The 26864-nt window shown below is 38.0% G+C and overlaps 1 protein-coding gene and 1 long non-coding RNA gene across 3 annotated transcripts in view; both read right to left on the bottom strand.

Annotated features, from left to right (window-relative positions):
- fbxl20 (F-box and leucine rich repeat protein 20) overlaps window positions 1-23090 on the bottom strand; it is a 100707-nt gene extending 77617 nt beyond the window's left edge. For both annotated transcript variants that reach the window (XM_016994559.2, XM_008113326.3), the window contains exon 1: window positions 22560-23090. Coding sequence is in view for 1 of the 2 variants with exons in the window: in XM_008113326.3 (XP_008111533.1) it covers window positions 22560-22601 (42 nt within the window). In the remaining variant the exon portion in view is untranslated. The remainder of the gene's footprint in view (window positions 1-22559) is intronic.
- On the bottom strand, window positions 546-22550 carry LOC107983004 (uncharacterized). Its single transcript, XR_001730455.2, has 2 exons — window positions 9639-22550; window positions 546-6742 (listed from the first exon to the last, which is right to left on the bottom strand). It is a non-coding gene; the product is annotated as an uncharacterized LOC107983004 (long non-coding RNA).
- Window positions 23091-26864: the final 3774 nt, after the last annotated feature.

Genomic DNA, 26864 nt, shown 5'->3' with positions numbered 1-26864 from the left:
GCCCAAATGACAGTATGCAATTTCTAACAGAGATCCTGACCATTTTCTAGATAAATGTTGTTGCAGGATTATTTCTATATTAAAATATTATATTCATTTTAATTCATTAATGAGATTAAATACTGCACTGTATAATCTGAGATGAACCTGAAATGCTTTCTACTGAATAGTGAGGCATAATGGCATTAAAAGCATGCAAAAACTGAAGAGATCTTGATTTCCCTTGGAACTAATTCTTTGGAAAACTTCCAAAGGAAGGGCCTGAACAAGTATTTTTCTTTGACCTGAATCTTGCAGGCCTCAATGCCACCCCCCCCCCCCCATTTCTGAAGCCCTGAATGCCCCCCAGGATACCTCTGCAGATTCTGTTTCCCCAAATGTTTTTTTTTAATCTAGCTAATTTTTGATCCTCAAGTCACAAAAATAGGTCAAGGCCTCCCCAACATCGTACCTGGAAAAAAAATGGCTGGGAAACAGCCAGGATATATTAGTAAATTGTAATTTACATGGTATAACAGTATGTAAACTCTTCAGAGAAGACAGAAGAACGGGTTATCTATAGTTTACCTTGATATAACAGTTACAAGAAAATAAGAGACTTGTTGAGACTTGCAGACCAAATATGATCTTTTTTGAAATTTTTATTTATGTATCAATCAAAATGTATAAGTATACATCCTTCCCCCTTTTTACAATATCTTGGACAGGGAAGTATGCCATATTTTGCACAAATAAAAAGAAGAAAATCAAACAATCCTTAAGCACACTTCTTATCAGTTTTTAATTTTCTCCAATTACATATACTTCTCTTACACATCTTTTATCTACTTAGACATATTTTATTTCATCATCATCATCATCATTATCTTTTTTCCTCTCTCCCCACCATTATTTTGTGCCACTTTCACCAAGACCAACTTATCTTGTTTCACAAATCCAAAATTTCATTGCTTCTGTTGCCAGCTTGTATCCCTTTCCCTCATTAAAGATAAATAAATTTCTCCCATATTTTCCAAAAATCTGTTTGTTTCCATATTTCTTTTTTAATTTTAAATCACAAGTCAATTTGTCATTAATAGCTATGTTCCAAATTTCCTTTCTTTCCAGTTTTTTCCTACTAACTATTTCGCTACTGTTAGCAAATTAGAGACCAATTCCTTCTCCTTTTGTGAAGGAATTGTATTGTCATGTATGAGTAAGAATGTTGATTTTGGTGTACTCTCTATCTCTATTTTTATTATTGTTCTTATTTCTTTAAATACCCTTTCCCAAATCTTTTGTATAATTTTACAGGACCACCGCATATGAAAATATGAGCCTATTTCCTGACAGATTCTCCAGCATTGATTTGAATATTTTTTATCTAAGTAGCAGTCAACAATGAAAGGACCAATGCATTGACATCTCCGGCCCATCCCCTGTTCGGATATCAGCCAGCACACCAATGCCTTAAATCAGGAAATAGCATTCTAAGATCTACAGAGATACTTGCAGGAATATCTTAGCAAGCAAGAGTCCAAAAGTGCAGGCTAAAACCCAGAACCTTAATCAGTGGCTGATGCCGGATGAGAGACTCCCTCAGGGCACACAGAAGACTGGGCAACTTGGAAGGTGCTGAACAGACTGAGCTCTGGCACCACGAGATGCAGAGCCAACCTTAAGAAATGGGACTACAAAGTGGAGTCCGCCGAACAGAACACCAGAGTATGCGGGATCGGTAAATGTACATACCATAGAGTGTTGTACATGGTAATAATGGTAATAACAAGAAATTATTGATAGGATTCAGTTTGTCTGGTTATGCTGGTTTGTGATGACAACTACTGTACAGTATATAATGTTCATTTTTTGTTCAACAATAAATGTGAATTCTTCTTCATGGAAAAATAAGACATCCCCTGAAAATAAGACCTAGCGCATCTTTGGGAGCAAAAATTAATATAAGACAATGTCTTATTTTCGGGGAAACACGGTAGCAGCAACACCAGAGGCACTCCAAGTGGCCAGCTACTGGGCAAAAGACATTTAGTATTAATGCCAAGTTTTATTGTTTTTTTTCTTTAAAAAAAATCTCTATGTTTGCAAATCCATTACAACTTGTACCCTCGGTTCGTTTCTGACATGAGAAATAAATAAATCTGATTTAATCTAAACGGGATTAGGTACTATCTCTATACCATTTTGTAATAGTTTCCCTTAATTCTTATGGACATATTTTTTAGTAATCGCATACTCCATATCTCTGTGCATTCTTGATTATTCACCTTTTTCCCTAAATCTACTTCCTATACTTCCCTCAAGTGGTCTTGGTCCTGTTCGTCCAATAATAGTTTATAGATATTGTTTACTGTGCCTTTTAATATTACATTATCTTCTTTAACCTCCCTTTGAGTTATTGTCTTCTCAAATTTCGTATGTTCCCTACCCCATTATGCTTTTTCTTTATATTACTTGACCATTTCCCCAATTGTAAGCATTTATACCACTCTAAATCTCTTCCTCTTAATTGATCTTTTATCCTTTCCATATTTACCATTTTCAGATCCCAATCTCTTATTTTCACATTATACCTCTTCCATTAAATTCTGCTTCAAGTTCTTTTTTAAGTTTGCTAGGAAATTTTCTGTCATCAGAACTGGCATTATAAACGAAATACCTGGCATTCTTTTCTTGTATTTTCCCCAAATCTCCAAAATATATTTTAAAAAAGAGTTATTTAAATTATTATACAATTTCTTTTTACCCTTTCGTCTATTATCCATATAGAAAATGTATTCTAATTTCAGTTCTAATTTATCGTCTTCTTTGGTTAGATCTAGCCCAGCATTTTGTTCCCAAGTGGCCAACTAGATAGCCCAATAGGAAGCCCATAGGCATAATATCACTTTCCTGTTCTTGTCCCCATTTGATTATATTCATTAAGAGGCATTTATAACATATAATTCTGTTTTGATACAATGAAGTCCAACACAACAATGGCATCTTTTGAGTTATTCACTAAGTGTACGTTATGACATGAGCACACATACTGAACAATAAGAAATTTCTTTCCCTTATGGAAAATATACTGTAGCAGAAAAGCAAAGCTATTTTCTGTGTACAGTGTTCCTTCACTACTTCACGGTTTCCTTTTCGCAGACTCGCTGTTTCACGGTTTTTTAAATAAACACTAAAATAATAATATAAATCATAAAATAATATTATAAATCCTTCTTTCTACTTCCTTCCTAAGGAGAAGCCTAAGGAAGGAAGGAAGGAAGGAGAAGCCGAAGGGAGAGAAAAGGAGGCTGAAGCAGCTTTGTTTTCGCCTCACATGGCATGCTAGTGCTTGAGAGGCAAGGAGGGGACAGAGATGCTATTTGCCAGTGAGATTGTAAACAACACAAATATAGCGTCCCTACTTCGTGGATTTTCACGTTTCATGGGTGGTCCTGGAACGTAACTCCCATGATAAGTGAGGGAACACTGTATAATAAAAGTACCAGGCTTACTCAATACATGGACAATTACACAAGGATAATTTCTAGGTATTGCTGCATAAGGCACTAGAAATACATGTACCACGCATAATAACTAAAATGTTTCTATGATGATTAATATTCCATAACTAAAGCCCCATGTGTATCAATGCTCTCTCCTCTAAATATGGAAATTTATATTAACATTTAATTTTACACAATTAAATGTTAATTTGATACAACTTATATTTTTCTATCAGCATTTTAAAAAATGAACACAACGATCTTGGTTATTTTTTTCAATGGTTTTAAAGTGTCTAAACAGCTGATGAAAAATTATTTCCCTTATGTGCCAAGAAAGTTATGTGGATGCCTGCTCTCATCTTCCAAAGAGTTGCCAAACTCTTCAATCACTTCCATGAGCGCTGGGCAAGTTGTTTGATGTCTATACGCTGGGCATGTAATTATAGTCCTGTTTCTGCTTCCTCCCCTCTCATGTTCTTGTATCATCCAATAACCTCTGGCAACTATCCACTACTGAAGGGCAATGAAGTTGTCTAATAGATCAGCTGTGCCACTTTGATTAAAGCATTGTTCTGCTTGTGGCATTTATGAGTAGGAACTGATGCGAATGCTCATTCACTTTGGGTTTTTTATACAAGTAAGTCACCAATATCAAACTCTTTTGCAGTCTGCATGTACTGCAACTGATAACTGAATTAAGTATCTCTCATATGAACCAGAATTCAGAAAACATACAATGTTGTCAAATCTGAAAGAGACAAGGGATTACTCTACCAAAGCATCTGGACATTCGCCCAAGGAAACCTCTTTATAATAGGAACCCAAAACTAATATGCACAATTTCAATGCGATTTCAGTTGCATATGCTTCAAATTCAGGACTATGTCTTCTATCTTCGTATCAGGCATATTAAACACCAAACCATGTAGCTAATTTCCTACTTTTGTAAGAACACAGTTGTCACATGCATAACGCTGTAGAGCATATATGACCACTTGTACCTTCATATGGATTTTTGTATGTTGTACTTTCTGGAAGGAGGCTGTAGTTTTAGCTGTTGGCATTCCCTTATTGTCTCAAGGTTTGGTCAATTTTCTTTCAATTACTTTAGTAAGGTATTCTGGACTGGCATCTTTATATGAAGGATTACAGATATTACTATGAAGTAATCTTCAGCCTATTTTTACAGTCTACTTGAATTGTTTATTGATAGTACACAGTGGTTGGTTAAAAATCAACACTGGTACTTGTTGCTTGTTTTGACAACTAATACCATTGCCAACCACATCTATTTTCTGCTATGTGGCACATAATAAAGATCTCATTCAGTCCTTGAGCAAACCTAAAAAATTGTTTTCTCTCTGTTGTTGTATGTCCTCAATTTAGTTTCCAACTTATGGTGACCAAAAATGAAAGCTATTACAGGGCTTTTTTTTGGTGAAAGATTTGTTTAGAGGGTTTGACTTAGTCTTCCTCTGCAGCTAAGAGTTTCACATTTCCAAGGTCATCCAGTAGGTTTCCATGGTTAAGTGCAGATTGACCTCTAAAGTTCAACCCCAATGGTCAAACCACTTAATCATATTGGCTCTCATGTTACCTCTCACCTTGAAATTCATATTTTGGGTTTAAAGCCATGACTGGATGATTATGTTACTACTTTCAAGTTTCCAATATAAAAACCGACCTAACAAACATTAATGAAATGCAGAGATATAACTGTATTTATCTCGGTGTTTGAAATTATGTCTTTGTGCAAAACTTTGTGCTTTTGTTATGACATATACAATTTCTTAATGAAAACATGTCTACTAATATGCACTGAGATTGTTTTTTAGTATTTCATAAACTTCAAGGAGTTGTGTATGTAGATTCACTGGAAGGAAGGGAGGTTGTGTAAGACAACATATTAAGTGAGGAAAATCCATATAACTAAAAAACCGACATAGGACTCAACAATTAATGGTGACTCAGGACCAGGAGTGGACAAAGTGCGGTCATTCAGATGTTGCTGGATTGCCTGTGGCATCATTTCTCGATACTAGAGATGTAAAGCTGCCAGAAATTAAGAGCTGTAGATAGTCTTCCATTAAAAAAGTCTTACTTAAAAAAAGAAATGCTTTTGGAGCAATAAATATAATTTATTATCATTCTGAAATAAAATATTCAACAATTCATTTTTCAAAGAAAATAACGCTTTGGGCAGAGAAAAGTGTGGGGGTTTTTTTCAGCTAGTTTTTCCTGGGCCTTCACACTTCTAATCAATGCTGACTAATGCTGATTGACATTGCAGCCCAGCATCTGAAGGGTCACACCTTGCCTGTTCCTGGTCAAGAGAAACAGAACAAAAGAGCTCCAATTACAATTTAGGGATCAGAAATGCTATACAGGTAACCTGGAACCAGTTCTAAAGTCTAGATAATGTTTTTAAACCTGAATAATTTATCATATTTTTATCCCACTCTTCTTCCAAGAAACCCAAACAAATATTACTTGACATCTGGGAGAGCAGATGGAAGGGAAGGGAACACCGTTACAAAGGTTAATATTACCAGGAGAAAAGATCACTGAGAAGTTATATTACAACTATGTGAAGTGCTATAAATCCAGGAATAAAACCATTTTGGTGTGTAGATTCTCTGTGTATTTTCATCATATCCCTCCCAATAGTCAGTTTTTGGACTTCACTATATCTCTATCTTTCTGCTTCTAGTGGAAAGGCAGCAGACAAAGCAGGAACGGCAAAAGACAAATCATTGTATGTTGGGAAGTATAGTGAATCACTGCCATAAAAGAATTACTTTAAATGTAGTATATGATGAAACAGATTCCTTATTGCACTGCATGCAGAAGCTTATGGACTTTCCTGCATGGCAGGGGTTGGACTAGATGACCCATGCAGTCTCTTCTTCTGAAACATTTTGAATAAACCCTATTCCTTTTTATTATAATCATCCTCATCCTGGCAGGAAACATTGGTTTTGGGGAGTCACATTTTATTTTAGAATTCCTGAGTTGAGCCCAACTATTACTATGTTCTCCAATTTACTGGAATTGTCATCAGGGTCAGAAAAATATCCCAAACTGAAGCACTCAAATATTTTTTAATTGGCCTGAATGGAGATGAATTCAGAAAAGAAATACATTTTATAGACAAACAGACAATGTCACACTTATAGGAGGGTTCATATCCTTGTGAAACGTTTATTCACATGCTTCTTAATGACATCAATTATCTGGATCCACTTCAATTAGGCTTTCATCTGGAATATAGGACAAAGACAATTTTGGTTGCCTTAGTAGATGACCTCTGCTGGGGACTTAAAAGGTTCTGGACCTTTTAGCAACTTGTAATACAGTAGAGCAGGGGTCCCCAAACTTTTTAAACGGGGGGCCAGTTCACGGTCTCTCAGACCGGTGGAGGGCCAGACTATAGTTGAAAAAAAAAAACTATAAACAAATTCCTATGCACACTGCACATCTCTTATTTTGAAGTAAAAAAACCCAAACGGGAACAAATACAGTCTCAATGTTAATAATCATAATAAAAATAATAAAGAGGGTTGGAAGAGACCCCTTGGGCCACTTAGTCCACCCCCTTCTACCTTTGTTTATCAAAAGCACAAGCAAAGCACCCCTGACAGATGGCCACCCAGCCTCAATAATAATAATAATAATAATAATAATAATAATAATAATAATAATAATAATAATAATAATAAATCACACAGCCCTAAACGCTTGGGAGCTTGTGATTTTGTGATACGAAATCCAGCATATCTATCTTGTTTGCTGTGCTATACTGTGCCTTTGTGTCAATAATAATAATAAGAAGAATAAAGAGGATTGGAAGAGACCCCTTGGACCATTTAGTCCAGCCCCCTTCTGCCTTTGTGCACCAAAAGCACTAGCAAAGCATCCCCTTGATAATTAATTATTAATGAAATAATAATTAAAATGCCATTATAAACAAACAAAGCTCTGGAAGCTCTGGAAGGTGAGGCAGGAGGCAGGAAAGGCATGCGCTGCAGGGGCCGAATAAATGGCTTTGATGGGCCACATGTGGCCCCCGGGCCTTAGTTTGGGGACCCTTGCAGTAGAGTCTCACTTATCCAACATAAACAGGCCAGAAGAACGTCGGATAAGTGAATATATTGGATAATAAGGAGGAATTAAGGAAAAGCCTATTAAACATCAAATTAGGTTATGATTTTACAAATTAAGCAGCAAAACATCATGTTATACAACAAATTTGATAGAAAAAGTAGTTCAATACGCAGTAATGCTATGTAGTAATTACTGTATTTATGAATTTAGCACCAAAATATCATGATGTATTGAAAACATTGACTACAAAAATGTGTTGGATAATCCAGAACGTTGGATAAGCGAGTGTTGGATAAGTGAGACTCTACTGTACTATCAACCATGGCATCCTTCTGGACTGTTTAGCTGGACAGGATATTAGTGAAATTATACTGCAATAGTGCCAAAACTTTCTGTTGAGTTGTACACAGGAAATCAGCTTGACATCTCCTTTCAACTATGGTTTTCCACAGAATTTTGTCTCGTATCCTGTTTCACTCAATATCCAAATGTATCCAATGTGAGAGGTAATTCAGAGCTTCCGGAGTTAGGTGTCACAAATGCTGGTAACACCCAGCTCTTTTTCTCCGTGTCTCCTACCATCAAGGAACAGCTGATAGTGACCAAGGTGAAATTAAATATTGACAAGATACTGCTGATAAGTAGAAAGCCCAGATCAAGGATTTCAAATCAACCTATTCTGGTAGGAGCTAAAATTCCTCAAAATGTCTAGTTCGTTGCATGGGAGTAATTTGTCACATAGCAGCAATGTTATTGGGCCTTTTCCACAGCTGTGCTTTGTTCATCAGCTACAACCTTTCCTGAATTCACTGAATTAGACAGCACTCATATCTATGCACTCATAGATCAAATGTTGAGTCTTTCAATGCATTCATTTGGTACAAAATGTGGCAGGAAAGCTAACTGGTGCACAGTATTGTCATATCACTCCAACATTGAAACACTTACAATGATTACCACTTGCTTTCTACATCTTGTTAAACATCTTACTTTTAACCACTAAAGCTTTAAATGGCTTAGTGCCTAATTATTGTCTAAGAGTGAATACCCGTCTTATTATTAATCTCTCCAGATGTTGGAATCTTCAGGAGAGACTCTTTTGAGAATACAGTTACCTATGGAGGCCTACTTCATAGGGCTACTGAAGATGGCTTCTGTGTTCCTCCCGGATTATAGAATACACTGCTTTTGGAAATATTATCAGTTTCTATCTGACATATCTGTCAACTCTTACTACTTTTACAACTCTTCAGAATGACAGCTTTGATTTTTCTTCTGCTTACTACATATACTTGTGTATAAGTTGACCTCATGTACAAGTCAAGGTCTGGTTCACGGGCCAAAATTATGGATTTTGATATGACCAGTGAATACATAAAGGCTAAAACTTTGGAATTCAGCAGAAGGCTTCTCTGAGCCATTCCACAGACAGATGAAAGCATGAGCACCATCTCAGTAAGTCACCAACCCCAGATCACTGCCATTTTTCTACCCAGGCATTCAAAAGGGTTTTCCACCAGTCTACCTCTCTAAAAGAAGAATAAATCCCCTTTTTCTCTCTGGTGGCCTTTTGCAATGGCCAGATGGGAAAAAGGCAACAGAGAAGCAACCTCTGTCTGCCATGGTGAGGGAGGAAGGAAGGGGGGGAGGGAGAAGGAGGGCGGGAGGGAGGGAGAGAGGAAGAGAGAGAGAGAGAGGAGGAGACCATTGCTTCTTTCAGGATCTCCCATTACAAACTAAACTCTCATACTTTCAGAGTTTAGTTTATGCCGAGAAAGCAAGAAAGAAGCCTTCCCCAGGTTTTGTGGGTCGGTTTGTTGACTTTTTTTTTACATATACATGAGTAGATACTATAATAATTTTATTATTTGAACTGTTCTGCAGTTATAATTTAAGCATTTTATTGTCTAATTTGTTTTTAAGTGATGTTGTTCTTATCTTGGGTATTTTTTATGTTTAAAGGGAAGATAAACATATAAATTATTAATAAAATACATTAACATTTTCACACTAGAAATTCCACATGTACAAACAATTAAAGAGGCAACTAACCTATCAATAGTGCGGCTTACATATGAGCAGTGAATGGACTCTACCTTAAGTTACCAATTTTCACCAAAACAAAACAACCGCTGGATATGTTCCTGCAGAAACAGAAAAGTCAAGATGCTCAACATACTGTATTATGATTTTCTATATATTGACACATACAATCCGAGTAATCCCCAAGAACAGCTATAGTGAAGTCACCCATTGGAATATCTTGGATGCTTCATATTACAGTATTTAAAAATGATTTGCAGGTTTACCAGTAATGTATTTTATAGCCATGTATCATTTATGTCTACTGCTACTTAAGTCATTAATAGATTAGTCTCAAAGCATGTTGACAAGAGACCACGGTAACTCTGTTGCTTTAAACTAAGAATTCATACATCTGTTTTTGCATTACTATTTTTGCAGAACTCACTGTACAGGTATACTTCACTTAACAAAGCAAATAAGTTCTTGGGCATTACTAAATTTCACACCATGGGCATAAATAACATAGAAAGATTAGGGATAGGTCCCTACACCATAGAAAACAACACTTCAACACGTCTTCCCCAACATTTAATCCAAAACTAACAACATGCACACATGAAACTATCAGGTCACATACGTTTTTCATGAGTAAATAAAAAACATTCTGAGCCTCAGAAAACTTGAAGGCTTCTTCCAAACTGCACCCAGTGGTTGACATTTTCTTTCACCAACTTCCACTTTTTATGATCTTTATATTTTATATATTATACATGTATTTCCAACATGCTGGGGGGCAGCAGGTGAGGAAGACTTATCTACTCTTCTCTTTTCTGTTCACACATGCTCAGTATGTGGTTCTGGAAACAGCTGCTGTTTAGGTAGAGACATACTGCTAAATTAGGACAGAATAGAGTAGAATTATGTTCTTTCCCTGCCCAAGCTTTATTGCATTCTTTACAGCAGGCACTCTGTTGCAACATATTTGAGGTCCATGTTTCTCCAGTCTTCCTTTAATATCTTTTGCATGCCGACACTGCTAAAAGGAATCCAACCAGATAGAGGAAAAGGAAAATGCTTGATGTGCATAGAAAGACATTGTGAAACAGAACTTCTTTATTAACTAAAGTATGGCTGTACAGCAGTAAAATGTTAAGTCCAAGTCCATTTTAAAGCACGTCAATTGTAGTGCTATAGAGATAATGAAACAATCTGCAAAGCATTCACTGTGACATATGGTATACTAAGCCTGATGGCTACAAGCAAAAGGGTAAAACAGACAGCCTAGTGAGCAATTCTCTGCCTTGTTTGCTGTGCTGCAACCTAAGTGATTATTTTCTCCATAGGAGCCACACCTTCAGAACAGACATTCTTAACATATACTCTTATTCTGGTACAGTTAACTCAGTTTACTGAAGAAAAGAAGTTTTAATAACTATTTAAAAATGTAATGAGCTGATTATGACATGTAGGTACAAGGAATATGAAAACAATGTTTAATGCACAACCAATATGTTAGCAAATGTGTCACGGTACAAAAATAGGTGAATGCCCAACAGACATAAGGAACTAACTAACAGACATATACAAAAATGAGTTCTGAAAACCATCTGCTATGTGAGATAATTTTCTGAGTTTAAGCTCTCTAGACATGAGAAAACTAGGTTTCACCCAGATTTGTATACCCAGCTTTACAGCTCTCAAAAAATAATGGAAATTTTATAAAAGGAACCAGATACAAGGTTAAACTAGTGTTTAAAAGTGTTACAACATAGGCAGTTCAACCTGCCAAATCACCAACTGAAAAAGAATGTCTTCTTTTCATCAGGGACAGATCCCACACAGACAGTCATATCCATAATGAAGCAACTACTTCTATAGATTTGGAAGTCCTCCTTTGAGGTAAGCTATTATCTTAGATGAAACAGAAAAGAGCTATTTCAAGTTTGCAGGAAGTCAAATTCAAGGTATCCGATATTTGCTTCTTATCAACTGCTAAGCAATTTGGGAGATTTTGAAACTGCTTCTGAGAAGTACCAAATATGCTCATGTATAATTCAATTTGTATATAAGTCAGGAGAAGTTTTGAAGCCAAGATTATGGTTTATAATATGATCCATGGATAAATCGAGGGTTATCCACAGAGAAGGGAAAGCACAATGCTGTTGTCATTTCCATGCCTAGTCCAGAAGTGTTAGGTTTATGTATACATAACCTGTTAAAGTTATATACCAATACTGTTAGATATTGGAGCAGAATAGCAAAACAAAAGACTGCGGTTTATTTGAACAGAGGTTAAAAACAAATAACCAGACTTCCTTTTCCTTTCAAAGTGTCATGCACATAAAATAAACATCAGAGACGACAAAATTAAAATAGTAAGTATTTTACTCACAAGCATGTATGAGGTTGGTCATACAGGTAAAACATCTTAGTTCCAAATATAGTTCAGGATACAGCAAAGCATATCATAGGCTGGGATCATGCAGACCTATCTCCATCAGGAAACTACATCTTCTCCAGACATCATGGAAGGTAGAAGAGTATGTGGAAGCCTCGTGTGTTGCCCCGCATGTGTTAAAGAACAAAGAAACTCCCCTTTATATACCCAAATCCTAATGTTTACGTGACTTCTAGCATGTTCCCAAAGGATACTCCCCTTGCCCACATGCAAACCCCAGATAGGTGCCATAAACTTTGGAATGCAGCCTTTGGTTTCAGATTACTAAGGAACAAACAGCAAGCTAACTACATAAACCATCCCAACTTTAAATGCATGCATGATTGCTAGAAACCCAAACAAGAAGTGGCGTCAAAGTGGAAAGAGAAGGTGTTGGTCGTTCTTATAGATTCTTCCAGAAAAAAAGCAAAGTTTTCTCTTTCACCAATCTACTTTGAGAAGGGGATGGTTCATTTTTAATAAAAGTTAAGGCACAGAACTTACATTGAACCATTGATAGGTCAATTGGGTTTTTGGGGTTGATTTTTTGCTAAAATTTCTAGACTTATAGATGAGCATATAGGGTATGTACTTTAGAATTCCCTATAAGGTTTACAATATAAATCTGGGGTGGGCAAAGTGTTGCTATTGGGCTGCACACCACCCAAGGGGGTCAATTTTGCCCAAATGGCCTCTAATGGGTTCACCATATTCTGCCCTCCCCCTTTGGTGGCCATTTTAAGTCCAGTAGGAGGTTTTTTTTTTAAAGAAGAAGAAGAAGAGGAGGAGGAGGAGGAGGAGGAGGAGGCGGCGGCGGCTGCTCCCGGGTCTAAAATAATCAAGGGGGCTTTAAAACATCGTGGAAATCCCCACCTCTGCTTCTAGAGGGTATTGGAGGGCATTTGGGGGTAGTAAAGACCCTCTCCAAGTCTCCTATGGGGCTACGGCAACCCCCTAACTTTCCAGTTATCAACCCTGGTGTAAACAAAAGATGGTGGAAAGATGCCCAAAAACAGCTATTTTTGGAGCCAACACTTATCTCAAATACTTTTTAAATGACCAAATTGAAAAAATTAGACAACAAACATCCAATGGCGAAATTTAAAAAAATATTATGAAGACAAACATATCAATCTTAAAAGATCTAAATGGCATGCAATTTGGTGTTTCATTCTTTGACAGCAAAATGTAAGACTCCTAAAATCTTGACAAAACCACAGCATCTTAAATAAAAATAGGCAGTTTGTAAACAGCATAGGAATTGAATGCTATTTCAGAAACATCAGAAAACTTCACTTAGTGCAGAATGGAATAGTTTTGCATAGAATCAGTTATTTTGAATGTATATCCAAGTACTGAGTCAGCTACAGTTGTCATTAATTTCAAGTTTTGGTGATAACCTTTAATGCCTTGAATAGCTGAAAACCAGTCTACCTGAAAGAACAGCTGTTCCTGAATGTTTCTGCCTATTATAAAGACCATCTTCGAAAGACCTATGAAGATGTTACAGAAGAGGTCTCCAAAAACTTTTCTTCCCTGGAAAAATTGTGAAAGTGGATGATTTATTATTTATTTATTACAATATTTATATCCCGCCCTTCTCACCCAACAGGGGACTCAGGGCGGCTTACAATAAAACAGACATATAAAAACAGTACAATACACTATAAATTAGTTAAAAAATTAACTTACATATAACATTCATAAAATGCATTTATAAAATATAGATAGGCGTGTACAAGTTTAAAAGACTGGGTCTGTCAATTGAGTTCCAGTATACATAATAGTAATTAATGCTGCTGATTCTTATTCGAAAGCCTGGCCCCACAACCAAGTTTTTACCTTCCTACGGAAGGATAGGAGGGAGGGAGCCTGCCTGACTTCAATGGGGAGGGCGTTCCATAGGCGGGGAGCCACTACTGAAAAGGCCCTGTCTCTCGTCCCCGCCAGCCGCACCTGTGAGGCTGACGGGACCGCGAGCAGGGCCTCATCCGACGATCTTAAGCTTCGAGGTGGGTCATAGCGGGAGACACGTTTGGATAGATAAGCTGATAAGATGATAGAATATTTTGTTTTAAAAAGTTGAAATGTTGGAGAGAACAGATGGAAATATGGGTTTTTTGGGCATTGTGAAATCGTTGTATAACAAGAGTACTACAATCTAACAATTGCACAAGTGAATGCAGATTCTCAGCCCTGGCTAAAACAGATGGCAGATCTTTCAATATACTATTTTATTCACTGAGATTGCAGGTATGTCACTGAATATTCCCCACAGCACAACATCACTATAAACTAGCACCCTTGCAGGTAAGTCAGGTATTAAGAAGGATGATGCAGCGTGTATGACTTCTACGAGTGTAGATTAATGCTATTGAATGAAATACAGAATCCTGGCAAATGTGTAGCCTCAAAATCATTTCTAAAACTATGCAACAGGAAGATTATAATGTATACCATATTAGATCACTGCAATTCCTAGACTTGGTTTCCTTTTCTTGGTTCTTTTAACAGAACAAGCATTTAATATCTGTTTGACATAATAGAAAAGTAGAGGCAAAAAATAATATTTTCTTTAAGAACTGTTGATAGTTTTATCTATTTTTATTACTTTTAACCTACTCTCAACAAACTGGGAAAATGAAAGAGACTCTTAATAGGTGCTCTTTTCAAAGATACAAAGTCCTGAATCATAACAAAAAATGATTAAAAGTTAGTACAACTCATAATTATTGTCTAAATAAATTCTACTTTTAGTAACGCAAATCAAATCTTTATCACAGTCATAGACCACCGTAAGTGGGGTACAGTTTCATAGAAGCATGTACATAAAATCTAAAAGGCTAAAAAAAAGTATGTTGAGGGGTAAACATATATATGATAATTTAATGCCAAGCCAAATTATACATAATACATATGATGTTCCCAAAGTACCAAAGTGATTTTCAATGTGTAAATCAGGGGTCCTCAAACTTTTTAAGCCGAGGGCCGGTCCACAACCCTTCAGACTGTTGAAGGGCCGGATTATCATTTGAAAAAAAAATACAAACAAATTCCGATGCACACTGAATATGTCTTATTTGTAGTGCAAAAACAACAACAGCAGCAACAACAACAATGAAAGAACAATACAATATTTAAAAATAAAAACAATTTTAACCAACATACATTTATCAGGATTTCAATGGGAAGTGTGGTCCTGCTTCTGGCCAATGAGATAGTCAAGTTAATTAGGGTTGTTGTTGTTGTTGTTGTTGTTGTTGCTGTTGTGTGTCTTCAAGTCATTTCAGACTTTGGGCGAGCCTAAGTCTAAAATCTATTTATTTATTTATTATTTACTGCATTTATTTACTACATTTGTATCACACCCTTCTCACCCCAAAGGGGACTCAGAGCAGCTGTATGTACATACAATATATTATATTATTAGCACAGCACAATATTAGCATTATATATTACTATATTGAACTACACCACTATAATGTAATATTATTAGTAATATTATATGTAATATAAAATATATAATTAATATTATTATATGGTATTATTATTAGTGTTATATTATATTACATTATAATATTATTATCAATATTATATGTATATACAACATATTATATTATCAAACTGAGGGCGGGGGCCAGGTAAATGACTTCGGAGGGCCGCATCCGGCCTCTGGGCCTTAGTTTGGGGACCCCCTGGTGTAAATGATGCTAACATCACATTTCCACCCAATTGTTCTGAAACTGTCTCTCCTCAACTGAAAAATGAGTGGAATAAGTTATACCCCCCTCCTATTGTTTGAAAGGAGCCCCCCCGTGGCGCAGCGTGTTTAAGCGCTGAGCTGCTGAACTTGTGGACCAAAAGGTCGCAGGTTCGAATCCGGGGAGCGGAGTGAGAGCCCGCTGTTGGTCCCAGCTTCTGCCAACCTAGCAGTTAAAAAACATGCAAATGTGAGTAGATAGATAGGTACCGCTCCAGTGGGAAGGTAACGGCTTTCCATGCAGTCATGCTGGCCACATGACCTTGGAGGTGTCTACGGACAATGCCGGCTCTTCAGCTTAGAAAAGGAGATGAGCACCAACCCCCAGAATCGGACACAACTAGACTTAATGCCAGGGAAAACCTTTTACCTTTTACCTATTGTTTCAAAGCTACAAATTATTTGCACGACACATTGTCTCTAGGAGCCTTTATTCAAAATGATGTAATGAATAGTGAGTCTTTATATTTATTTGTTGTTTAGATTTTACTGCTGGTCATCAACATTCTTATATTTTAATGATAATGTTTTTAGTTGATTTGTTTCAGTAAAAATGCGGCTTTATTTTTGTAATTTGTAAATTACCCAATGAGTATTTGTCAATCAAGCATAATATAAAATATACAAACAGCACTTTATATAGGATCTTATGATCATTCCTTAGTCATTCTCCTTCTTCGATTTTGTTCTTACGTCAACGTATCCAGTGTTTCTATGATAATTTTACAAAAGTCAAATACTGGTTTTATTTCCCTAAGGTCTGACAGAATATGCTTTCAACAAAAAGAAAAATAACTGAAATAGGAAATATGTGTGCAAAACATGTATATATGTTAAGTAAATGTATCAAGGATTATTTTTTTTAGAATTGTTGTATCTTGGCCATCTTTTAGCCAAGTTCAATCACCTTTCACCTCACCACAAAGACTATAGAAGATCCTGTGAAGCTGAAATACTGATTCTAAATTTTATCAAAGCACTCTGACGAGGTTCAGATTTTCTAAAATGGGAGTTGTTTTCTAACAACAATCCAAGAACACTGTCCAATTACCTAGTCACTCAAAGCTGGTTCAGAAACTCTCAAGTTTTTCACAAAATTTTTCATTTTAATTGGGCAGACAATCCCTCCAATTCCTCTGTTATTCAAAGGGACTTTTAATGATGTACTGTGCTTTTTATGTTTTATGGTATGTATAATCTTTTAATTAATTAATTAATTAATTAATTAATCTTTTAAATTAATTAACTGCTTTTCAGATAACTTTATATCTACATTTTAATCAGATATTTTGTAGTTTTTAATCTGTATTGTTTTAGATATGTTGTTAGCTGCCTTCAATCCCATTGTTGTGAAGAAGGCAGGATATACATGAATAAAATAACTAAATGTATAAAAGAAAAATTATATCTGCATAAATTTTTACTTAAAAAAATAAGCCAAACAACTTGGATTGACTTTAATGCAAGCACTGTTTTCCTTTGAGTAGACAGGCAAAAGGGGAGAACTCAGTTCATTCTGGGAGAAACTAAAGGAAGTATCAACCACCACTACCCTCTCTGCTCTGACAATGCTTCCAGCCTTTTCAAATACCTGGGAAGAAAAATTGTGGTTGCAGCATATTGTTTATGCTTCCCTTAAATTACTGGTGCTTTCTCCTTTTGTTGGAATAAACTTCAACTTATCCATGGGTCATCTCTCTAAAAGAAAAAAAATGTATGCTTTGTTCTATCAATTTTCCTTATAAAGACAACAGCCACTGAATGCTAGGATACATACAAAGCTTTCCCTAGGCATTTACCCACCCTGCCTTCTGCCTGTCCTGTGTTCGGTTTATTTACATGCAGATACTTCTCTTTAAGCCAGTTAATATATGTTTCTGGTTTTCTAGATATTTTGATATTCATCTCCCAGGAAGCGTGGAGAATTACGGTATTAGAAAAACTGGAAACTGAAGCCCAAAATCTCTAGAGGGCCAAAGACTAAGAATCACTGGCCTACGTCATGACTTACTGTTACAATTTGACCATAGACTTGAAATCCATATTTCACTTACCCATGACCAAATGTTTCCCTCCCATAAGTGTTTGGGAGCCTCTCTGGGTCCTCCAGTGGTATTCTATGGCAAAAATTAGGGTTCACGATTACACATGGTTTAAGATACCCACTGGGAGTCTTGGAAAGTATCTCCAGGCATCGTATTCTATTTCTGTAGTCAAAAGAAACCTATACATGCTAGTAGAGCATTATAAATATTTGGCATGTCTTATGTCTGCACTTGTTTTATTATTCTTATCTAGCAGAAAATGCCTTGCTATATATCTTTCTTTGGAAAGGAATCTTTGTTGACTATAATTGTGCACAGTGCCTTCATTGTCAGTGTGCATGGTTAGTTTGCACATACTTGATGAATTTAACATTTAGTGAATAAGCTACCATCTTCAGAGTTTTCTAGAAAATCCTGAATTAGAAGATTTCTGCTACCTGAATCAATGCAGATCTAATTAAGTATGTTTTCTAGACTTACATTTAGAAAACAAATTGTTATTTCAAATGTTATAAAGATTCTCGTTTTTCCCCATAGTTCAAACATGTTAACAAAAATATTTGCCTTACGATAGAATCAATCAACTGCACTTATTTGGTTTACATTGGTTTACATATGGTAGTCAAATATATTCAAATTTTTACTTGTATAAATTTGAATAATTGTAAACATGTTAAAATAGCATACAGTTTGTGTACATGGAACCATAAAAATCATTATGCCAGTCACCCATGTGCACAAATTCAGATTTTGGAATTCTGCATAAGAGATGTTCAGCTTGTAGTGAACTACAATCATCTATATAACTAAGTAGCATCACTCCATATCTAAAACAGAAATTTACCTCATTTCCGTTTTATCTGACCGTGAATACCTAATAGTATTTTATCTAATTTTATTGGATTTCAGAAATATGACTACAATGAAAATATGACAAGAATGAAAATGAATAACATAAAAAGGGAACGAGAAATGCATAGGATATAAATAAGCTATACACTGACACAAACTGACCACATTTCTCAAAATTGATTTTTTGAAATTGCCATCAAAATAAATGTTCACGCCTAGCTAAAGTAGTAAGATCTTATCACTGAATGATCAATAGTTAATATTTATGTTTCCAACACTAAGCTATGAGTCCTTTTGCAACCGTAAAAGAACACAAGAGCAAACAACAACATGGGAAGACTCTTCATTCTTTATGGCAATTTATACTTTTTCAACCTGCTCATATTATCAGAGGCACATTTTTGCAAATTAGAGTGTGCATTTTCGCTTATCCTTATGATAAGCATAAGCAAAATACAGAAATAATTTTGAATGTATTAGACTCTAGCATATACCAATTGCAGAAGAAATACTTCCAATACAAGCATTCAAGGATATCAATGAAAACTTTTCATGAGAAGCCCTGAAAATATAGTGAGTGCATCACTCATGCAGTCCACCTATCTTTTTTCACATCTATAAACTTTCATTTAAAGCTCAAACCCTATTGTCAAATCACAGTATCTTATCACAGTATCTTAAGCCTACACTAATTTTCAATTTACAAGGATAATATATACTTGAAATAAATATAATTAAATGCAGGTATTTCTAATGCCACCAACTAGTCAACTCTTTCAGATTGGACTTTGTACAACCTGGCTTTTTAGAAGATTAATTTTCCTCTATTGCAGTTAAAACTATGAATAAATCTTCCTTGTATCAAACCACTTTTAGTACATGTAAAAAGAATTAAACCAAAATAGTATTTCTACCTGTTTCAATCCACCAGTCAGTTTCTGAATGAAGTTGCTTCTATTTTTCATTCTGTAGTATTACCCTTTCTGTATGCAATACTCAAGTGGACCAAGATTTCTTCTCAGTTAATTGCATTTGTCCTTTCTGATTCACATACTGGAGAAATAATTTTGTCCAAAGCTATAGTTTCTTCTGATGAAAGCTATTATTCTTTCCATATCAAAGTTATTCCTGTGTCACTTTGCTGAGACATTACACTTTGGCAATTTGTTTCCCTCCTACATTAAATCTTTACAAATTGAAGAGGCCATTTGCTCTTATTTGTGTCACTAATAATTTCCCTGTCAAGGGAGGTGGGGAAGAGGCAGCTGTTACAACAAAGAAGTAGAAGAAATCGTAGTTAGATAGGGTGCTTATGTGTGGTCTAAGATCATGCTGATTATGTGCCATATTTATCTGAATAGCTCATTGTTTACCCTTTACTTGCATGTGTGTCTTCCAGCATCTCCCTCCTTCAGGCTTCTCAATGTATAAATCCTGTCCCCACCCTCATTTTCAGGATAAGAAAGCAACAATAGTACTAGACTGTACCACTTTTTCCTATTCTGAAGTCAAATGCAAACACTACGCATTTGTTCTCTCTAAAAACCATTAAGCATTAATTTTGCATAATGTGTACAAGAACATATATCCAGCATCATCCACTGAAAAGAGTTGTTTGTCCTGTCCAAGGGCTACAAGCATCACAATACTCTTAAACTACATACACAAGTCCTATCTTATTGTGGAAACAATATATAGATAGGCCTTATGACCAAGCACATGGAAAGCATCACACTCACAATCTCCCTTTCCTATTGGCCAAGCCTTGGATACAGTTGTGATTAATAGATAACTGGAATTAACAAGTACGAGATAAACATGTGACTTTGAATCTCACAGGAGGAAAAAATCTAGTGCATCTCTGTATTTGGTTTAGCATTTGACTTTAAAAAAATCTCACTCCTCAGGCTGCAAAAAAAACCCAAAACATGTATCCTTTTCTATGAAAACATATATCCTACACAACACTGTCCCGTAAGTATGCTCTTGCTTCATTCCTTTGCTCCTCCCTTCCCTGCCAAACTGGGAGAGCTAGCTTCTGTAACACACTTTAGGACCTTTCAACAGCATCTGCCAAGGAATGAGGACTATGTATTAGGAGCTATATGAAAACACCATAGACAAGATAAGCCAGGCCACACCAACAGCATTAAGATTAGTCCCCCATGATGACATGAGACTCCTACAGATACATACAAGCCCCTCCCTCTTCTCCAGACTATCATCCTTCACAGAGAGAGAGCAGTGGCTCCTCCTATTTTTCAGCTCATCCTTCCTTTGCTAGCTCATTCCCAGCCAGCCATCTCATGGGAAGGAAGAGACTCCCAACCTTTTAACTTACAACTTTGCATCTACTGCACGGACAACAGGATATCTCCTAATATGTCCGTCTCTCCTTCACTCAGAATGAGAAGGGGGAAAATCCTCTCAGTTTAAGTCCTACCTACTTACATTTTAAGTCAGTTAATATTCCTCAACATTCAAAACACACACAAGCACAGGAATAGCATCTTTCTCTCCTTCTGCCCCAAACAGTTCACTCTTCTCCAGAGTGTTTGCTGTTTAGCTCTGGGCTCTTCCACACAGTCATATAATCCAGACTATCAAAACAGATAATCCACTATATGTGCTTTGAACTGGATTATCTGAGTCCACACTGCCATATAACCCAGTTCGATGTGGATTTTATACAGCTGTGCGGAAGGGGCCTTTGTCTCGTTTCTTTCTTCTGAAGAGAATGAGCCTCAACACTTTCTTCCGTTCCTTAAGAGGTGAGGGACTGCTGTCGCAGCCTTCCTCACTTCCAAGGTCCCTTCTACACAGATGAATAAAATCCCAATTTTTTCTGCTTTGAACTGGGATATATGGCAGTGTGGACTCAGATAACCCAGTTCAAAGCAGATATTGTGGGACTTTCCGCCTTGATATTCTGGGTCATATGGTTGTGTGGAAGGGCCCCAAGGCTTCTAGGGCCCCTTCCACACAGCTATATAAAATCCCACATTGTCTGCTTTGATCTGGGATATATGTGAGTGTGGACTCAGGGCCCTTCCACACAGCCATATAAACCAATATATCAAGGCAGGAAATCTCACAATAACTGCTTTGAACTGGGTTATCTGAGTTAACATTGCCATATATTCAGTTCAAAGCAGATAACGTGGGATTTTATTCAGCTATGTGGAAGGGGCCTCTGATAACCCAGTTCAAAGCAGATATTGTGAATTATTCTGCCTTGAAATTCTGGGTTATATGGCTGTGTGGAAGGGCCCTTGAGTCCAGCCCCTTCCCTAAAACACCATTTTGTAATCCGGGGGGGGGGGAGGGGGGGAGAACTACCACTACCACCACCTCCCCCTCCCAACGGGTTGTTTTCTTTGGTGTGTAAAGCTGGAGGAGGGAAGAGCCTCTCCTTCAGCCTCACAGAGTTTCTCTCAGGGCCCTTCCACACAGCCCTATATCCCAGAATATCAAGGTAGAAAGTCCCACATTATCTGAATGTGGACTCAGATAACCCAGTTCAAAGCAGATATTGTGGGATTTTCTGCCTTGGTATTGTGGGATATAGGGTTGTGTGGAAGGGCTCTCAAACTAACTCCGAAAGACAAGCACCCGATTTCCCCCTGCCCTGCCCCCCCCCCCTTTTCTTTCCCGTCACGTCGCTGGGTCGTGATAGATGTGTGTGTACGTGTGGACGCAGCATTCCGTGAACGGCAGCGCACCCTTGTTCTCCCCATTGGCGACGCATCCCCCGTTGGGCACGTACACAAAACAGCCCCCACCCTCTCTCTCCCTCAACTGTATAAATAAATATATATATACGGGAGGAAATAACTTGGCCGGCCTCTGCTCACCTCAAACCGGCTCTTAGTGACCCCGTTCATTTCCCTCCTCATGGTGTAGGCCCGGCAGGGGTCGGCTCGGGTGAGGAGGCCGGGCCAGGCCCAGCCGAGCCGGGCCAGGCCGAGGAGGGCCTGGCCCCCCACCTCCTCCTCCTCAGCGGCGACGATGGGAGCGACTGCGGCCCGGCCTCGTCCTCCTCCCTTTCCTTTGGCCTCAGCAGAAGAGCAGCGGAGGAAGGAGAAGGAGGAAGGTGGCGCTGGAAGGGGAGCAGGACCGTCGCCCGTATCAGAGAGAGAGAAAGGCCGCCGGGAAGAAGGGTGGGGTAAGGCGGAGGGGACTTGGAGCTCCCTCCTTTCCCTCGAGACTCCGAAGAGAGCAAGGTGGGCAATGGAAGGACACAGCCTGGCCTCCCTCCGCAGCAGGAGCAGCAGCCACTACAACTACTTCTTCCTCTTTGCCGTCGTCGTCGTCGTCTTCTTCAACCCAAAACAAAAACACTCCGCACCTGCCAGCAACAGCGCCGCTCATTGGATGAGGGCGGCGCAGACCGGAGGGGAGGGGGAAGGGGAAGGGGAGGGGGCGCGCGCCGCCGAGGACGACAGGGCGCGCGCCCGCCTATCCGCCTTCCTGTCTGCCTGCCTGGATTGCTTTGTTGTCTTTTTCAGGCTCCTTATGGCTTCATCCACGCTGCAGAATGATGAACACTGCTTGGCACTGCTCTAACTACCCTGTCTCAATGCTATGGAATCCTGGGCCCCTTCCACATAGCTGAATAAAATCCCATACTATCTGCTTTGAAGTGGAATATATGGCAGTGTGGACTCAGGCCCCTTCCACACAGCTGAATGAAACCCCACATTATCTGCTTTGAACTGGAATGTGGACTGAGGGCCCTTCCATACAGCCATATAACCTAGAATATTAAGGCAGAAAATCCCACAATATCTGCTTTGAACTGGGTGATCTCAGTCCACACTGCCATACCCTGTTTCCCCTAAAATAAGACATCCCCAAAAAAATAAGACCTAGTAGAGGTTTTGCTGAATTGCTAAATATAAGGCCTCCCCTGAAAGTAAGACCTAGCAAAGTTTTTGTTTGGAAGCATGCCCGGCGCCCACCAAACAAAACACCATAGCATGCAGGATTGGCAAATGTACATACCAGCCGTACATGGAAATAATGGTAGTAACAAGAAATTATTGACAGAAGTCACAGTTTGTCTGGTTTGGTTATGTTGGTTTGTGATGACAACTACTGTACAGTATAGAATAAATGTTCATTTTTTGTTCAACAATAAATGTGAATTCTTCTTCATGGAAAAATAAGACATCCCCTGAAAATAAGACCTAGCGCATCTTTGGGAGTAAAAAAATAATATAAGACACTGTCTTATTTTCAGGGAAACACGGTATATGCCAGCTTAAAGCAGATAATATAGAATTTTATTCAGCTGTGTGGAAGAGGCTTCAAATAACACAGTTCAAAGTAGATATTTTAAAATTTTCTGCCTCGATATTCTGGGTTATACGGCTGTGTGGAAGGGCCGTCAGATAACCCACTTCAAAGCAGATATTGTGGGATTTTGTACCTGGGTATTCTGAGGGCCCTTCCACACAGCTCTATATTCCAGAATATCAGGGCAGAAAATCCCACCATATCTGCTTTGAACTGGGTTATCTGAGTCCATACTCAGATAATGTGGGATTTTCTGCCTTGATATTCTGGTATATAGGGCTGTATAGAAAGGCCCTGGGATATATGGCTTTGTGGAAGGGCCCCTGGGGGTGGTAGTTTCATAAGGTCTCAAGGGCCTTCTCTTCTGCCCAAAGAGTACTGGTGCCTTGCCAAACTACAAATCCCAGCATTGAGCCATTGCAGTTGAAGTGAGGTCAAACTGCATCAATCCTACAGTGAAGAATGGAGGGCCCTTCCACACAGCCTTATCATCCATAATATCAAGGCAGATAATCCACAATATCTGCTTCAAACTGGGTTATCTGAGTCCATACTGCCATATAATCCAGTTCAGTGTGAATTTTATACAGCAGTGTGGTAGGGGGCCTGACAGCCCTTCCACACAGCCCTGTATCCCAGAATATCGGCAGAAAATCCCACAATATCTGCTTTGAACTGGGTTATCTGAGTCCACACTCAGATAATGTGGGATTTTCTGCCTTGATATTCTGGGAATATAGGGCTGTGTGGAAAGGCCCTGAGTCTTATTTAGACCCAAGTGTGGAGGTTTCTTGGCAAGATGTATAGCCTTCTTCTAAGGCTGAGAGATAGTGCCCTGTTCAAGGTCACCCAGGCCCCTTCTATGGCCCCTTCCACACAGCTGTATAAAATCCACATTGAACTGGATTATATAGCAGTGTGGACCCAGATAATCCAGTTCAAAGCACATATTGTGGATTATCTGCCTTTATATTCTGGCTTATACGGCTGTGTGGAAGGGCCCTACACTGTCATATAAAATCCAGATCATCCACTCTGAACTGGATTATATGGATATGTAGACTCAACCCCTTCTACACTGCTGTATAATCCAGATTATCAAAGAAAATAATCCACATTATCTGCTTTCAACTGGATTATTTGGGGGCCTTCCACACAGCCATATAACCCAGAATATCAAGGCAGAATAACACACAATATCTGCTTTGAACTGGTTATCTGGCTCCAATAGATATCCATGGCTGAGTGAGGATTCAAACCCTGGTCTCCCAAGTGCCCGAATCCAACATTCAAATCACTATATCATGCTGGTTGTCTATAGTCAAGGTTACTGTGCATAGTATAACCACTGTTTCTCTGTTTGAAACATTAAAATCCATTTCTCTGTTTAGTTGGAGGGAAATTAAGGGTGACAACCAGTCACCTCTCCTGGGAGAAGTGAGAATCGGGTGACCAAGGGCCCTTCCACACAGCCACATAACCCAGAATATTAAGGCAGATAATCCACAATATCTGCTTTGGGTTATACGGGTCCACACTGTCATATAATCCAGTTCAATATGGATTTTATACAACTATGTGGAAGGGGCCGAAGGCTGGATCTACTCTGCCCTATATCCCAGGATCTGATCCCAGATTGTCTGCTTTGAACTATATGATTTACACTACCACAAAATCTGCAATAAGCAGATATTTTGGGCTCAGATCCTGGGATATAGGGCAATGGAGATCCAGTCTTAAATGGGACCAAAATGTGCCCTGGTGTGTTACTCCAGGGAAGAAAAACACGGCAGAATTGTGTGGAGCCTAGCCACACTGGCCTTCACTGAGATATTCAACCAAGGGACGTTTTAGTCTCATTTACTCACCACACATTTTCCCTCCTCTCAGGCCCCTTCTACACTGCCATATAATCCATATTATCAAAGCAGATAATCAATTTAATCTGCTTTGAACTGGATTATATGAGTCTACACTGCTATATAATTCAGTTCGAAGCAGATAATCTATATTTTATTTGACAGTGTAGAAGGGACCTCAGAATAGGTGACTGGTCCTATGGGGAACATAGGAATTCACTCTTAATTTTTCCCTGGTAACATTTCAATCATTAGAGCTAATTTATTTAAAAAAATGCCCTGGTTCAAGTTACTTTTAAGATTTCAACCACAAGTTATAGCCAAGTTGCTTATCTGCAATGACCAATGTGTCCCTCAAAGTACATATCCAAAATGCTGGGAGCAGAAGTATTTTAGATTCAGATATTATTTTATTTTGAAATACTTCTATTGGCTTATATGTACATAATGAGATATCTTGGAGATAGGGCCCAAGTCTAAACATGAAATTCATTTATGTTTCATATACACTTTATGCACATTGCCTGGAGATAAATTTAATATAACATTTTAAATACTTTTGTACCTGAAATAAATTACACCACCAGAAAGCAAAGGTGTCACTATCTCAGCCACCCATGTGGACAGGATTGAATTTTTGAATATTTTGGATTCAGAGAAAGAATTTTCAACCTTATTTGCATACAAGATCACAGCATTTTAGCTTCCATAGGCCCACCAGTCATGCCTTCAAGACATTCTGTGTACAGAAAGATGCAAACTTTCAAGTTGAACAAGATCCTGCTTTTAGATCTGGCTGTTTTATTCAAGCCTGGATGTGAAGTAATTTATATATCCTCTGAGGGTCTGCTTTGCATGCAGGACACCAAACCTTGCTATTACACTGCGTGAGTATGCGCCATCAAGTCGCCTTTCGATTTATAGCAAGCCTATAAATTGCACAGGGTTTTCTCAGGAAAGGAATACTCAGATGTGGTTTTGCTAGTTCCTTCTGAAATATAG

Source organism: Anolis carolinensis, chromosome 6 (genome assembly GCF_035594765.1).
Source record: "Anolis carolinensis isolate JA03-04 chromosome 6, rAnoCar3.1.pri, whole genome shotgun sequence".
NCBI lineage: Eukaryota > Metazoa > Chordata > Lepidosauria > Squamata > Dactyloidae > Anolis > Anolis carolinensis.
Note: the sequence above shows the minus strand (reverse complement) of the source record. Positions and strands in the feature narration are given on the sequence as shown.